This window comes from Plodia interpunctella, chromosome 19 (assembly GCF_027563975.2).
Source record: "Plodia interpunctella isolate USDA-ARS_2022_Savannah chromosome 19, ilPloInte3.2, whole genome shotgun sequence".
NCBI classification, from domain to species: Eukaryota; Metazoa; Arthropoda; class Insecta; order Lepidoptera; family Pyralidae; genus Plodia; species Plodia interpunctella.
In genome coordinates this window covers 2098753-2115610 of record NC_071312.1, presented here as the reverse complement: position 1 = coordinate 2115610, position 16858 = coordinate 2098753, and the positions used below count along the sequence as shown (strand labels likewise).

Here is a 16858-nt window from a genome sequence, read left to right as displayed (position 1 = left end):
TTAGCAGTAGTACCTAATTACAATATCTTAGCTAGTAACAGTTATAATCATAAACCGATCATTATTTTTAACCAGAGACTAAAAAAAATGGAATAGTCGGGTAGAAAACATTGGGCAAAAAGAAAACTAAATTATTAAATGCTTAAAACTAAGTATATTATTTAAAAATATACTTAGTTTTAAACATATAAGTTTTTCAGATTGACATAGTCTCCTCCTTCCTGACAGTCGTATTCCTCATGGCTGAGAGTCGTTGTCATTAAGTGGATTGAAACACACACAACTCTTGGCAATATTAATGAACTGGTTTGCCATTGCCAGTTACCTTCTCCATTTCACAGGTGATAATACATATATCAGATTGGCATACAAACTCATGTGGCATGAGTACAATTCGAACCTGGGACCTTTCGATCACAGGCGGTGCATCTACTTAGTCTTCTTCTTCATAGTCGTTTTCTATGGCTGAGGGTCGTGCTCATTACGTGGAATTACAGTGGAACACACATAACAACTTTCTTGGCATTAGTAATAGAGTGGTTTGCCATTGCCTTCTTCATTCCACACACAAGTTAATAATCAACCAGTGTGCAGGTTTCTTCACGATGTTTTCCTTCACCGGAAGCAAGTGGTGGTCGGTGAAAACTATTATACATGAGTCAGAATGGTATACAAATTCATGTGGTACGAGTAGGATTCGAACCTGAGACCTTTCGATCCACAGGCGGGCGTCCTAATCTTAACCATTACACCATCACCGCTTCTACCTAGTCTAATTGAAGGCAAAATCTATTGCCTGCTTATGGGCGTAATTTGAAAACAATAAAGAAATTTTCATGGAATCCAGTTCTGTTCGCTTCAGATTAAATAAATAAAATAAAAATAAAAAAGCCTTTATTTATCCATTTCCCAGTTGTTTTATCTTATATAATAGTGTTAGTCTAAAGTTTTAGTTAATATTATTGGTTACTCCTATCTTATATTTTAATATGATTTAATAGATCTTATTTATTTTTTATTAGTTTCTTGTTATTTTTTACATTTACAGTTTCTTTTGTTTTTGTATTAAGTAATTATTTTATGATGTTAGTGTGTTAGTTCACTGAGAATGGATCCCTTTTGGGTATAGGCCTCCTCCAGTTTGCCCCATTCCTCTCTATCCTTTAGATTAAGACAGCCAAAAGTCGCAAGAATTCAAGGGCAACTTTAAATTGATGGCAGGCTTATAAATTAATGTTTACGTTATATACAGTCAATGGTTGGTATTCACGTGACTTTGAATTATGGCATTGGTTCGATCACAATAATTAGTTATTCGTAATTAACAAGCGTGAATGGAAATTAACATGGTCGCGGAGTTTTTCATTGGCAATTGATGTGTCACGTTGATTATAAATTTCAAGTTTAAACTTTGTACATAATCAATAAATACATATCCCAGGTACCCTTCTTTTATTTATTTTTTCGCGTGGAAAAACCCTCGTCTCATTCCTCCAGTATCGTACGAGTATGAGTTACATCAGGCAATAATAAGAAAAAGAGGGCGCCGGTCGTGTCCTATCAATAATAAGTGAAGGAATTACTTAGCTATAGGAAGGAACTCCACCTTGATGATGTTGATGCGTATTGAAACTCTTCAACTAGTGAATGAGCATGTCAATAAATTACCGAAAACGCATAAGGCCAAGATAAAATGTGTACGTGCTTGTTTTTTAGTTAAATTGTCGAAAATTACCATAGATTACCCCAAAGTTAAAAAATAAATTGAAATGTCGATTCGGCTGTTATATTACGACCTTGCCTAAAGACTACCCTCTTGGTGAATGTTGTTGTTAAGTCTGCCTATTGTGCTTTTACTGCTTGCATTTCGTATAAATAAAATTTAAGCTATGAATGCCATAACTTTCGCTGATAACTTATTTCTTTTGGTGCGCCTTTTTTATAAATGAGATATAATAAAGTCACTGTAATTAAAGTAAAGAAGATTATGCGCCAACGCCAGAGAAAAAATAAAGAAACAAAAGATGGGAAAAGGTAAAGAAAACGATGTTATTACAATCTTAAACAGATTTATTTACTCAATACAAAAATATTTACAGATTTATATTGTATCAAACATAACAAAATCGTTAATAAATAAGCCTATCTATATCAATTCATTCGTTCAGTATTCTTCATCATCATCATCATCGTCGTAGCCATATTCTTTCTCGTGCCCACTTCCACCCTTCTTGCCGTAATCTTCACCCTTTTTGTAGTGGCTTTCATAGCCCTCCTCAGCCGAATGATTATTTTCAGCATCATCAACATTTCCCTCAGCATACGAACCACCCTTTCCAAACTCACCCTTGTCAAAAGCCGCGTCGTGGTGCCCACCCTCTTTGTGACCTCCCTTCTCAGCGCCATGGTGCTTCTTCTCATAGCCGTGCTTTTTGAAGTGACCACTGTTGTCGGCAACATCGTAGAAATCGTGGTCTTTCTTGAACTCGTCCTTGTTGAAGACTTTGTGGTATCCGGTAATTTCCTCGCCCTTGCTGGAATGCTTCTTGTGCCCGTGATCACCTCCCTTGTAACTTTCTCCTGATTCATAATGTTTGCCATGAGCATCAGCTTTGTCGTACTTCACTCCTTTTTCTCCTTCACCTTCACTGTAGTATCCCTCATTATGCTCCTTTCCGTAATGTCCTGCAGCGCCCTTAGCGTGATGTCCCTTAGAGTTATATCCTTTGCTTCCTTTCTCGCCATGAGCTTTGTGATATTCTTCACCATAATTGCTGCCACTTCCCTTTTCGTACTCATGACCATGTTCCAAACCCTCGATGCCATCTTCGTATTCCTCTTCTTCATCATCATCTTCTTCGTCTAAAACTACAATAGGTTTAGCTGCGACATACGGTAACGGGACTGGTCCAATTGCGTACGCATCAATGGGTGCTAAGGGTTCAGCAATAGGGGCAGGTAGAGGCAGAGGTAGGGCTGGATATCCGTGACCACCAAGCTGTATGAGGCTCGCTGGGCCTCCATTGTCGCTCCGGTAGATGTAGCTGGTGGCCGCCGGGACCTGCACTGCCGTCGCAGCCGCCGCAATCGCTAAAGCTCCTAATGCCACTTTGACCATCTTGAGATGCGGACCGTACCACGACCTGTGCTGTAATAATTTGATAACCGTATTGCTCAATATTTATATCTAGGTTAGAGACAAAAGGACCGTGAATATGCGTTATACCTTTCTCGTAACCATGTAACGATTTTGTTATCATTATCAGGCGAGGTTGTGTTGACAAAGGAACTGATGAAAAAAAATTGCTATTGTGCAATAATGCGAGCTCAACCACAAGTAAATTGGCGTGAAATGCTTTTTTAGAAGAGCCTACGTCGCGGGTAAAAAACTTAATTCGCTCGGCGTGAGTCATCTGATCTGGATAATCGACGATGTCTGAGAATGTCGCGGTCAAACGAACCTATATATTTGTTTATCTATATAATAACTAAAGAAACAATAAAAGTAAACAGAGTTACATCTAAAGGGGATAACCCAAACGTCCTTGAAAATATTTTGGTTAGCATTTATGTCATAAAAACACAATGGGGCCAAATTTAGGTGCTTTAAGAACTGCAGTTTTTAAAATTAAATTACCAGCGTATGGATTCTTCATAGTCGTATTTCCTCATGGCTGAGGGTCGTGGTCATTACGTGAAATGAAACACACACAACAAAATTCTTGGCATTATTTTACTTGGAGTGGTTTGCCATTGCTTTCTCAATTTCACATACAAGTTATGTCAACTAGATTTCCTCGCGATGTTTTCCTTCACCGGAATCTATGAAAACTACTATACATGAGTCAGATCGGTATACAAAATCAAGTGCCGTGAGTACTTGGGACCTTTCGAGCCACATGTGGGCGTTTTAACGATTAAACCACCACCGCTTCCGGGCTTGGACTACTAGGTACTAGCCATTATTGAGCTGTTGAATAAAAAAGTAACTAACATCAACTACTTATCTCTTGGTAGTTTACTGCCTTAATAATAATTCTTTGAGGTGATCCTCAGATAAGATAGGATAAACTATTTATCATTTAACAAATTATATATTTAAAAAAAATCTCCATAGTCTTTGGATTTCACGAAAAGTTCAATGTAATCCAAATTCTTGAAAGCATTAATTTTATTAAGTACATACAAATCCTTACATATTACAAAAATAAGTTCCCCTGTCGCGTCTGTCTGATGAACGCGTTCATACAGACAGCTAGTATATCGCGATATACTCAAAAACTACTGAACGGATTTTTGTACGGTTATCACCAATAAGTGTGGTTCCTGGGGAAGTTAGGTTGTAAAATTTATCATGGTTTTGCCCGAGCGAAGCCGGGACGAGCAGCTAGTAAATAATAGAATATAACGAATCATAATAAGGATAAAATATTAGCAACACTTCATTTCATCAATTTGTAGTTTCGTAGCAAAACTCGTAGCATGGCGTAGCTGTTCGTAGCTTGTAGCATCAGTGTATTTTTTATCAATCGATTTTACCAAACGATCGATGAGTTCGATTCTGATTTACTATGAATGCAGAAATTGTGTTAAACCTTCCAAATTATTACTAAATGAAAAATTTAAGAAACCCCCCTTTTAAGTTGCTTGTGTCTGGATGGCTGCTTGTTTCTTAACGGCTGATCACACATTTTCCAAAGCTAAGAACACTCAAAATTCTCTTTGAAATAAAACAAACTAGATCAAAATCAGTTCATCCCTAAGAACACTCTGATAAAATTCTCTTTGAATTTGAAATAAAACAAACTAGATCAAAATCGGTTCATCCATTTGGCTGCTATGATGCCACGGTCAGACATACGTTAAAATAACTCCTTCTGTCGCCCGGGGTTAGAAATATATGACAAAACTACGATCTCGTGTTTTCATATTTTCAATCAATGTTGTGCTTGATGTATTTTTAAATTTGGTACATGAGTAGGATATAAATAAATGAAATAGTATATAAACTAAACAGGATTTTACTTTTTGTCCCGTTTCAAAAGCGAAACTTCACGTCACGTGACAAAATGAATTAATTATATTGTAATTAAACTTCCAATGAGCCTTCAAACGATTTCAACGAAGCTCAGTGTCCACGCCGGCGCCGCCACGTGTTGATCTACTTTTTCTTATTTATTCGTTGACCACGACCTGACCGTGAAAACCACAACTTACAATACGAATTTATAAGTTTGATTGGTAACTATCTGTGCTAAATGTAACTAAGTAATTCTTGTTTTACAATTTTTTTTTATTTCATAAACCATAAAAAACATTTTTTTTCAGTCTGTGCGCGGCTCAGTAACGCGTTTTACGATTTCTGAATACATAGGTCGCCTAGAATGGGACCACTCCTTATTCTCCTGTGGATGTCGTACGAGGCGAATAAGGGACCCGTTCCTTAGCAGCTGATAATAGGATTCCCATAATCCGACCCCGGGTTGCACGGCGTCACAGCCCCGTATGCAACCACACGAAAAGATAGAGAGAAAGATTTATCTACTTTAAGCTCGTTTCGGTGTGTTGAATCTTGCCTAGCCTGTCTGACAACTCTTTATTGTTTGTATGATGTGATGAGCTCTCTAAATGCTCCAACAATTTCAAATAAAGTATTTTACAGATACATATATAATGATACGTTTTTATTCCTTACGGGGTAGTCAGAGTCAAGGGATGCGAAACATGAAGGCCATGTTTAGCTGTACGGCGGGTTAATGCGCCCAGGCGTATACATATCTGCCCATGATACTGCTACATTGGATAAATAAAGTAGATTTGGTGACTCAAAACATACAAATTTTAATAACTTCTCAGTTTTAATAACATAAATAAATATAAATTAGAATTATGGCTTATATTTACACCTATTTACAAATATTTAAAAAAATCAACAAAGCTAATAACATCCACTCAATGTTTGACCTCGTATCCGTAACCCTTTCCGCCGAACTGGCCGCCTCTAGCCGCGAATTCTCCGTAGTGGTGTCCTGAGGACTCATCTCCTTCTTCCTTGGAATGTTTCGCTCCATGTTCGTCACCGGACTCCTTCTCGACGAAACCACCCTTTCCAAAACCACCCTCGTTTGATCCTGACTCGTGTGATCCTCCCTTGTGGAACCCTCCGGCGTCTGATCCATGGTGTAAGTGTCCATCGCTGTGTTTGTGGAAGCCACCTTCGTTCTTTTCGCCATCGTAAAAGTCATGGTCTTTCTTGAACTCGTCCTTATTGTAGATGTTGTGAAATCCATCGACCGCTTCGCCTTTGCTGTGGGAGGACTTGTGTCCGTGATCGCCTCCTTTATATCCACTCCCCTTCTCGAAATGCTTCCCTGATGCATCTGCTCCATCGTAGTCTTTCTTATGCCCACTTTGCCTGGACACCGAGAAACTTTCATATTTTTCTGTATGGTAGTCCCCTGCTCCGCCTTTGTCGTAATGATGTTTTGAGGCATATCCTTTATAACCTTTGTCGCCGTGATCATGATGTCCTTCAGAACCATGTTCTTTCCCATCACCAGTTTCATGATAAAGTCCGTCTTTGAAATATCCCAGATCGCGTAAATAATCAGCAAAGTCCTCGTTGTATTTCCCGAAGCCGTATCCTTTGAAAATTTTGTCATAATCGTTATCAGCTATTCCATCTACGTGGTCATCAGACTCTTCAGTTTTTTCGACGACAGGAATCACGTATTCTTTAGAATGGGAAGCTGCTCTGTCGCCATCTTCTTTGGCATAAAATGGTCCTGCTGCTACTGGAATTGGTGCAGCGAAAGCTTCAGGTTGTTTATAATATTGAGACAGATGTTCTAGCACGTCATCCTCTTCCATTTTGATAACGCTTTCTGGGCCATCGTCTTCTTTCTTGTAGATGTACCCAGTAGCCGCAGGTTGAAGGTCAGATCCCGTGGTCCGGACCATGACCATTCTCTCAACAGTCTCTCGCATCTCCATACAGGAGGCGCACGCGACCACCGCCAGCACAACGCCGAGCCGCGCCATCATTGCAGTAATGACTGCAAAGGTCAACTCTAATACTTATATAGTCAACATTAACATTTGCCGGCCCAAATGCAACGCTCTCTAGATTGGGCAATGCATCTGTGTCAATGATAAACCCTGTATTAATTTATACGGTGCATAACTGCGCGTTCATTCGCTTGGTTGGCGTAAAAAAGACATGCTCTTGTGTGCCACGTGGCCTCGGTGCAGAACTAAGGCAGACCTAGTTTCGGTTATATAAAACCGCTTCTAATTGACGTTCGTTGTGTTATCTATACTAGTTTATTTTCACGGTCCCGACCGCGTATTTACTTTGTAGACTGACCAAATACATATTGACTGACCAAATCATATTTTTCATTTAGGTCATACAAGTAAGACAAAACCGACCACTAATATTTTTTGTCCCTAATCGCGTGCCCGGTTTTTCAACGTCAAATCTACCGCTTTTTACGTTATTGTTCGGGAAATTGTATGAAAATGTTCTACTTCATTCTTAGTGTTCTTTGTCTTTGGCTTTAAAGTAACCATTCCTAATCATTCACACAGCATAATTCGACCGTTCCATTTCAACAAACAAATGGATCTGTTTTTATAATGGTAGTTTGAATGTTTTTTTTTTATATTCACCCTTTATATCTTTATACACACACAAATATTAAACACTAAAATATAGGTAAGTATTAATAACAAATGAAATCAAAATAAAATAATATGTTTTATTAGTTATAATTATAGAAGCTATACATACAACAACCATTCATTCAGCATCATAACTGTATTGAGTTGGAATAACAAAATGATAAATATGGAAAGGTTATGTTTAAATTATAATGACAAGACACAGTATGCATGTTAAAAGTATTCCATTTATTGTAAAATAACAATGTGTGTGTATATTTGTCAAGCTAATCTGCTACAACAATGATAGTTTGTATACATAATACATTATATTTTGCGCATTTTCTATGATAGTGCGACAGAAAAACATAGATATGTAGCAGCTGGCACCCCTCCCGCGCAGATTGTAAAAGTAAATCAAGGGGAAGGTCTGTAAACTGGAGATTCTTCTCGTAGTCGAGTAGTCGATAGGCTAGCTACCGTTCGCTGTTTACTCTCAATTCCACCATTATGCCACACACAGCTAAACGTGGCATTCGAGTTTCGCAATTCTTGGCTCTGTCCACCCCGTAAAGTATAGAGACGTCACACTATATCGTCTTACACATTTTTCTTGGATTACAATCAATAAAATGTTATTAATAATCATTGGATAGGTACTTTATACGGTAAATAAAAAAGCAATTAATTTAATTTTATATTAACTACTTCATCAATAGACATTATAGATCAATAGACAATCTTTGAAAATAGAACACTTTTGGCTTAGAAAAGAAATCTATCTTATCTGTGTAGGATATAGGTACCTTCATTAATATTAGGGACATTATGTATATCCCGACAAGTATTGTATCACATTTTAATTAAATTTAAATTGTTCAAGATATCAAAGCCATTGATGAAGCCATGTATGTACTTAAATATAGTATTAAATATCATAGTATTTGATATCATCAATGGAAAAAATAAATCAATGAATAAAAATAAATGTGCAAATTAGAAAAAGGAAGAATATCTCTCTTGCTAAAATTACAAATTCAAAAGTTTAGATGTGTAGATGATTGTTACCCAATCTTAAAAAATCTACTAGACGGATTTCAATGGAATTTGGTATTTACACTGAACATAACCTGTAACAACGACTGTTAATTAAGATTCCAAAGAATTGTTGATTTTAAACAAGTTAGGATCGGTTACACCGTCAACTTTGTCGTTAACTTTAACATGCGAGAAAAACGCAATGTACGCTATTATGTCAAGGTCAGCGGCGCGCCGGTTAAAATCAACGTCAAAAGGCGGTGCAACTCACCCGAGAAATATACAGGTAACAGTTACCCGTCAATAAAAATCCATACTTTTTGCATTGTTGTTATTATTTCTTTAGGAAAGTTACCTACCAAGACCAAATCTTCCTGCTGCTTCATCGCACACAAACTATTGCGACAAATAACTACTTAATGGCTGCGAAAGTTAGAGTATTTCTTAATCTTCATTCGGAGCTTGATTGAATTCGTAGAAATAGTGGGCTGCACTGCCGGTACGTCGTGGAGGACCTGCTCAGCAAAGTTATCTTTTATTTCATTATCGTCTTCATTTATAAAATGTTGTACATTATCAAATTGTCGCTTACTTGGATCCTGATTAACTCTATAGAATAGCGCGTAGGGTTTAACATCTACACTCTCCTCCCAGCCTCCAATCCTGGGGACGTCTCCGGCGCGTCCGTTTATTTTAAAATTATCTTTATCCACTGGCAATTTTATCAGATTCGCGTCTAGTCCCGGGCTGGTAACCGCATCTTTCTGGTATTCTGTCGCATCGTAATGTCGTCGTTCTAATTTTTTCTGAGCTATCTGATATTTTGGTTTAGGTTGCATGTGTACTTCTTCTAATTTATTTTGTAGACCTATAGATTGGACTTCACTGTCATCTCTTCGGATATTAGCGAACTGATTACCATTAAACTTCACTTTTTGTCCACTGGTGACTTGCGTTTTATGCACATTAATTAAATACGGATCATGATGATCTCTACTAACTTTGCTATAAGGTTTAGTATGTGAAATGCCATTATTAATGCTATTTCCATCGCGAACATATCCACTGACGGGAGCAAACCCATTGACAGGTGCGTAGTTATTTTCGACGGCCTTGACTGGATCTTCGACGTGTTTTCTATTCTCCATTACTGGTGACTCCGTAATCCGAGGAGGCATCTGTTCAACGTTGAACTTGATGACTCGTTGTTCGGTTTTGGACGAGCTGGGCGACGCCTTTAGGACTTTGAAGTGAGAATCAACCATGTAGGCGCCGGAACGTGTGTTACTGTGGAATCTTCTTCCAGTACCGAATTTTTCTGGTCTATTGTACATGCTATGTAGGCTATAGGATAAAGGGTCCTTATTGTTAACGCCGATATTTTCTTGGACGACTCCCATATTTTTATCGTGGTCGTCGTTGACAAACCCCACGTTTGGCGTCTCATCGTAGACATAATACATATGCACAGGAGATAGAATATGAAAGAAGATCAAAATGGACACTATCCCGAGCTCCATCCTGAAGAAGATTGTGATCACAACTAACTCGACACGCGGGTTTCGGATGTTAATAAACTCTCGCCGGATGTTGTTGACAATAGTTTGTTTATTGTTTGCAGATAAAACCCGCTTTCATTCAAGAATGAATGATTTTATAAACAGTGGCACATATTTTTATTAAAGTTCATTGTGTTATAAGTATACAATTTGTTTCTCTTGCAACTATGAAAGATGTAGGAATGTAAACATTGTAAGTAAGAAGGTAAACTGGTAGCTAATTATTCTCTATTTGAATGTAGATGATCGAAAGAAGTGATTTCTGTTTGAATAATCGAGCCGTGGTTGTCTTTGACAAATTTTCCCGAGTTAGCTAGATTTTTAGCCTCATATGATACTTTTTTTGTTAGAACCATGTTCGATAACGTGATGACAAATATTTATTTTGTCTATTCGGAAAACAGCGTTTAATTTTAACAAACAAACAATAAGAAGAAAAGCCCTTTACAAGTGATGCCCTGTGCCTTAACTCAGTAATATGACTATATTACTGAGTTAAGGCACAGGATGACTAATTTCATATTCTTTCAGTATGTTAAAGATTTAAACGGATACCTAATTACTTTGTATGATAATACCATCGCAAATCATTGTTTCTGTAGTTGTTTTCTCAACATGCTACTATGACTACATAACACGACACATAACAATAAGAATGTTATTTAAATATTATTAGGATGTCGACAATGTCATAGCTCATAATATTATTATTTAATTCTCTACAAAGATATTTTGGTAATCGTCTTAGTTTACATTATGGATGAATCGAAGCGCCTCCACTAGTCGCCCAGGAGATCGACCAGGTCTCGGTGCTTTGAAAATGAAGCGAATAATATTTTTTGTGTTCGTTTTACGTTATGTAACAATAAGTAACTCTAGGCTAATAGAAAAAATACCAGAAGCAAAAACCACGGCAGTCAGCGAAACCTCAACGCTCCAAATTCGCACCAAAAGGCTTTTCATAAATGACGCCGCCGCTTTTCAGTCGAAGGAAGAACCATTCGAAAATGCTTTTGAAAAGAAATCTAAATCCTTGCTAAATAATAACCGATTGTTAAAAGATACTTCACGGATTCCCAGGCAGTCCAATGAAACCAATACTGAAGAAAACAAGCCAGCGGATACTGAAAAAACGGTACTAGTGAAAAAACCCATTCCTAAATTTAACGATTTGGATGAATATTATATAGAGCCTAAACACTTCAAACTTGCCCGATTTGTAGAATCAGATGAAAACGAGGATGAAGATTTCAACCTCGACGATTACGATTTTGACGTTAAACACGATGAGTATGTCGGAAGAGGAAAACCATCAGTGCCACGAAAGGAAGATAATGCAACGAGCGAGACAACCACAGAAGTCTTGAAAGTTGCGCAGGTTATAGACGCTGTTTCTGATAGCGTATCAAAAGTGGCAAAACAAAGGAGTTTACACAGAATCGAAGACAAGAAGCAGAAGGAAAAAGATGAATTCTATGATTATGATGGTACAACCACACAGAAAGTAGAGACTAAAGACACTGAAGAAAGTACAGAAATTGATCGGCCAACAATCAGATCAAAAAGATCATATTCGCTTAAACATACAGCGTTTTACAATAAGGTCAGTAAAGCAGCAGTCAAACGTCCGGTCATGCTGCCCATGTTTCCAGTACAAAACGAGCCAGCCACTGAGAGGGATTCTCGTAAAGATATCATGTAGTTGTATCCAGTATTTATTACAAATAAGCCACGTTTAAATGATTTATACGCGAATGGGTGTAATACATTTTTTTATTAGACCCAAAATTCTACTTGAAATTTTTTTCAGATTTTAAAATTATATATATTTATCAAAAATAGTCCCTACAAAATGTTGAAACGCCACAAGAAAAAGATTTCAATTTTAACAACTTTATACATTAAAATAATTCCGAATACAACGTGTTATTAAAAAAAAATACTTGATGCAGTACATACACAGGTACGATTTTAATATTGATAACAGTATATTTAGGTTAGTATTTGTAGTCATTGTATTTTTTTTCAAATGAACACTGTGCCATTCGTTTGATTCGTTTACCACAATTTAGATAATTTTGTACGAACTGTCCAAACACGCCTTTAGGTATTTATCGAAATGGTGATGTTATATACTGTTTTTTTTTTTTCATTTCCGATTGTGAGATCTAAGTCAAATAATATTTTACAGCAGTGTTCCGCTAACAGTTATATACCATGGACTATAATAAGGGCCTATATCGCAAAAAGTTCTCATAAAATGTTGTTTTTTACGGGCACCGTACACTCGCGTTGTGACCAAAGATTTTTTTACTCAACTTCAAGGAAAAGGTTCTATGTATTTTGCAATTGAAAGAGCGGGATCCAACGCATCACGTGTATTTATGGGAACTTTCTAAAAATCTATGTCCAAAATATAAGATGTGTGATGAAAAATATAATTTGACCAAAATCGTTGTAGTACATTTATATGAATTTGTTTCAGTTTATGATTTGTTAAGTATATAAATTGATCAAAAATGTCAATTGTTTTTTTAATTGTGACATCAATTTGTTTACCACAATGGGACAAAGTGTTTCAAATATGCGTGTGTTTTAAGTATAAATAAAAATATCACTAAAGATTAATATGTTTTACTTTGTAAAAAATCTTTTAACATCAATCATAGCGTAATAAAAATATCATAAAAAAGATAAAACTTAAACAATTTGCATTAACAATCGTCATAAAATTACAGCCATGCATTAACAAAAAGAACTATAAGCAAAAATTTTAGCTTGGGTGGGTACGATATCCATAAACCGAAAACATCTTTAGCTGATTCAGTGGCCGTAGATTGACAATCAAATCACTTATTTCTTAGTTCTTCGTCTACTTTGCCCGTCTATATGGTCTACTCTGGCCTCTGGGTCAAGATCCTATAAATGAACCGTTAACAACACTATATATGCCACATTCATTCTACATACAGAATTATTTGATGTCATTTTCTGTGTGCGACATAATCTTAGAAACATAATTCACCAATCATCATAGTCATCATTACCCTGTGCAGTTTTCTTGGCTAATTCCTTATATCTATCAAAAGCATCGTCAGAATCGATCGATGAGCTAAGTCCACTATGACTACTTATAGATTTATTACTTTCTCGATCTCCTACCCTTCTAATTGCATTAGATTCATCCCCTACATTCGCGACAGCCTGCGACTTCAATATGGCTTCTGATCCACCATTGCGAATTGATGAATTACCTGTATCTTCACCACGAGAGCTACTGTTGGTATTATCGAAAAATTCTTTGTCTTCCATGTATTCATCCTTATGATATACTCTATGAAAGCCTTTTCTATTTTCTCCTTTATCTTGGTTTTGTTTTAATTCATGTCTTGTATCCCTGACATGATTTTCTAAACCAAATTTATGTGCGAGGGAATCTGCTATATCTTTAAAGCTTTTGTAGCCTGTTTTATGGTGATCGTAACCAATCTTGTCTTTTGCTTTTAACACGTGACTTTTTGTACTATTGTCGAATTCATTATTTTTTGTATGACCCCTTTCGCTGACAGATTCTCCATGAGCTACTGTGGAATCTTTACTTATGTATCTTGGAGTTGTATAAAAACTGTAATTATCTTTATTATGGTACTTTTTGGTGACATCTCCTGGGATTATTAGTGGATCTTTATGTCTATATTTTGGATCAGGACGATAACGGAAATTCTTTTTATCTTTATGTCGTCTTGACCTTTGGTTATCATCATCATAAACACTAGTATCATAATGAATATCTTTCCCCCACTCACCGATATTAAATATTAGCGGATCCTCATCACTAGCTTTGTCGTAATAATCATTTAAAACATATGAAAAGAAAGCATCATGTCCAGCTACTGGGTTAGCTTCTGTTGTAACAGTATGTGATGACCAACCTAGACTTGGACTTTCATACTTAAAATCAGGTGGAATATTATCACTAACATTTTCATGAACGGGAATCACATTGTGATATTTTTCAGGCGAGTAACGTCTACCTTTTGCTTTATCTATATTTGAGTCATATACATAATCGTATGGACCGTGGTAGAAATAGGGAAAAATATCATTACCAGTTCTAGAAGTTGTTCTAATGTCATTGTCATCATCGCTGTGGTACTTATTGTTGTAATCGAATTCGATTTCATTTATTTTATGATCGGAATATGGTTTGTAATGCATGAGGGATTTCAGTCTATCATACATTACATCTGACATAAATTTGGCCGGGAGATACCGGGCATTGTATCGCGCTTCTGCCTTTATCTTCTCGAGGTCAATGTCGTATTTCGTAGTCGGTTCTTCATGAGGAACATCATGATAAGTGGTGACAGACGGCAGTGGCAGCATTGGTGGCGGCGTCGGTGGCAGCGGAGTAGTATATGTGATAGCACTCAAATGTTCGTTGTATGGTTCCGTCGCAGTGAAGTATGTATAACTTGGAATGTATCGACGGTGATCCACGGTGTCGGCGTCGATATCATAGGATTTGCCTTGAAAGTCACCGGTCACTGCCTGAATTTCAGGCCCGTGTTTATATTCACTATCGTAGTCACCAAAATAGTAGGTTTTTCCAACTGGTGACGAATATGATCTGGACTTCCTGGACACGTACATGCTATGTTTCACCTGCAACTCGGGATAAACTCGCGTGATTAACATTAATAATATTAGGAGTATCATTTTGAGGTGTAGACGGCAGGTGTCTTCGATCCAAACTGGAAATGGCCGTTTCTAATGCTGTTTTTATTAATTGTTTACTATTTCCGCCGCCCCTTGTATATTGTTCGGTGACAATGGAGCGGCCGGGTCACTGACATTGTGAAATATCCCAAATGCACAATGCTGAATAGCTATTTCTTAGTTCGATAATTGTTTACCATTGAGGCCTGGAATGCTCGCTATATTTTTGACACAACTTATATTTTTATCTCTCACGAAGTAGACAGAGCCAAGAGTTGAGAAACTGGAAGGCCACGTTTAGTTAGCGTTGGCAGAATTGAGATGCTGACATATTGACAGGTTGCTACCCCCATCGCCTATGAGGAATTGGTATTAAATACCTAAGGAATTTATGGCCATAGAAAGAGCGTCCACGTTTCGGTCGAAATGGGATCAACCTAATCTAACCTGCCCCGATCTGAGAATTGGAGATTAGGCTGTGATTTTACCTATTACCTGCCTGACGTCAACTCTCCTTGGGAATTTTATTGCCTATTTGTTTAGTCGCCTAGCAAGTACAACATTGAGTGTCCCTATTATACGACGGAATCACACGCACAGAGGATCTGGCAGTGACCTGCACTATTAACTTCAGCGACATTCCGATCACAATAGTACGCGACCTTGAATTGGACGCGGTCGCGCGTGCCAGACCGAATCACCGAACTGATGCAAGTCTTCGAGAAGCTGTCTAGTAAGTAGTGGGTCGTATAGTGCTGTGATAAACTTGGTAGTGTAACAACAGGGTGGTAATTCCATGCCCCGACTTTCTAACTACCACCTATTAGCAAGCCGCAGGTCACTTCACGTCTTAGATCTATCTTAAGAAGAAGTCTTCAGATTTTAGGAAATGCTTATTTTAAAATACTATTGTCACATCTTCACGTCATAGCGTTGCCATGGAATGAATACAGAAGAGGGCCGGCGTATCAAATTGTACACAGCTACATGAAATGCGCACAGAAAAGCGATGAAGTAAGTTGCGCCGCTTCTTCTTCACCTTCGCTTTGGAAGTCGACAACAGACTTAGGATGATAAAGATTTTTAAATTGGAACGAAACATTTAGTTTTCCGTTCGAAAAGGGGCGGAGCCGGGGCGGAATCGCTTCCTCACTCGTTTGCCTCATTCCAGTATATCGTCACACAACTTTCGCTAGAGAAATGGCAAATGGCAAGCAAACAGGTATTGGTTGAATAAAACAACAAGTAGACTTTGTAAATAGCTGTATTTCTGCAGTTCAAAAATGGACGATCGGTAGAGAAATCTGTCATTAGACTAGAGTTCCGAGACATGGTAGACATAAATTATCTCGATTACAATATTTATGGTTTACAATAACTGAATGCGCTTTTAATATTTTTTTAATTTCATTTTTATGGCGCATCTATTTGGGCATTGTATGGCGGTAGATAACATCAGTTGCCGAGTCTCAAAAATATTACTAGTCTTCTATATTTATTTAAATCAATCATCGATTATTTTATACAAAAATATTCTTCAAAAATGTGACGCGTGGTTGTGCTTAAAATATTTGAATTATTTTATTGTAGAATATAAGTATAGATAATTATAATTATTGAAGTAAAACATTGCCCTTTTAGACACATCGTTACATCGTTAAACAGATCAAAATAATAGTCCGGCAATAAAGTAGTATTCGAATGGTAACAGTAAGTTTACAGAGAAAACATGCAAACAATAACAAGAACACCTAACCCGGCGACAAAAATTTGAAACTGTCAAATCATTTTGAAATGTCAAATTCGTTTAACAGCAGCGACGCCGGGCCGGAAGAGTTTACCAACTTGTCAAACTAAATATGAATGTCGACGGTACCGTT

At 37.2% G+C, this 16858-nt stretch overlaps 4 protein-coding genes across 4 annotated transcripts; all 4 read right to left on the bottom strand.

Moving 5' to 3' along the window:
• Nucleotides 1–2078: 2078 nt before the first annotated feature.
• On the bottom strand, nucleotides 2079–3142 carry LOC128678183 (hornerin-like). The gene has a single exon (XM_053759564.2). The coding sequence runs from the start codon at nucleotides 3116–3118 to the stop codon at nucleotides 2165–2167; it is 954 nt and encodes a 317-aa protein (XP_053615539.1). The 5' UTR covers nucleotides 3119–3142; the 3' UTR covers nucleotides 2079–2164.
• A 2723-nt stretch (nucleotides 3143–5865) lies between these two features.
• LOC128678177 (hornerin-like) lies at nucleotides 5866–7138 on the bottom strand. Its single transcript, XM_053759542.2, has one exon. It carries the CDS (start codon nucleotides 7042–7044, stop codon nucleotides 5953–5955), a length of 1092 nt encoding a protein of 363 aa, XP_053615517.1. The 5' UTR covers nucleotides 7045–7138; the 3' UTR covers nucleotides 5866–5952.
• A 602-nt stretch (nucleotides 7139–7740) lies between these two features.
• On the bottom strand, nucleotides 7741–10731 carry LOC128678373 (uncharacterized). Its single transcript, XM_053759857.1, has 2 exons — nucleotides 9293–10731; nucleotides 7741–9215 (listed from the first exon to the last, which is right to left on the bottom strand). The coding sequence occupies exons 1-2, from the start codon at nucleotides 10218–10220 to the stop codon at nucleotides 9145–9147; spliced, it is 999 nt and encodes a 332-aa protein (XP_053615832.1). The 5' UTR covers nucleotides 10221–10731; the 3' UTR covers nucleotides 7741–9144.
• Nucleotides 10732–12933: 2202 nt separating this feature from the next.
• On the bottom strand, nucleotides 12934–15587 carry LOC128678371 (uncharacterized). The gene has a single exon (XM_053759854.1). The coding sequence runs from the start codon at nucleotides 14976–14978 to the stop codon at nucleotides 13281–13283; it is 1698 nt and encodes a 565-aa protein (XP_053615829.1). The 5' UTR covers nucleotides 14979–15587; the 3' UTR covers nucleotides 12934–13280.
• Nucleotides 15588–16858: the final 1271 nt, after the last annotated feature.

Excerpts from the sequence above, each read along its gene's own strand:
- LOC128678177 (XM_053759542.2), bottom strand. The coding sequence starts at position 7,044 with ATGATGGCGCGGCTCGGCGTTGTGCTGGCGGTGGTCGCGTGCGCCTCC.
- LOC128678183 (XM_053759564.2), bottom strand. The coding sequence starts at position 3,118 with ATGGTCAAAGTGGCATTAGGAGCTTTAGCGATTGCGGCGGCTGCGACG.
- LOC128678373 (XM_053759857.1), bottom strand. The coding sequence starts at position 10,220 with ATGGAGCTCGGGATAGTGTCCATTTTGATCTTCTTTCATATTCTATCT. Across the intron at positions 9,216-9,292 it reads TAGAGTTAATCAGGATCCAA|GTCCTCCACGACGTACCGGC; the intron begins GTAAGCGACAAT and ends TTTGCTGAGCAG.
- LOC128678371 (XM_053759854.1), bottom strand. The coding sequence starts at position 14,978 with ATGATACTCCTAATATTATTAATGTTAATCACGCGAGTTTATCCCGAG.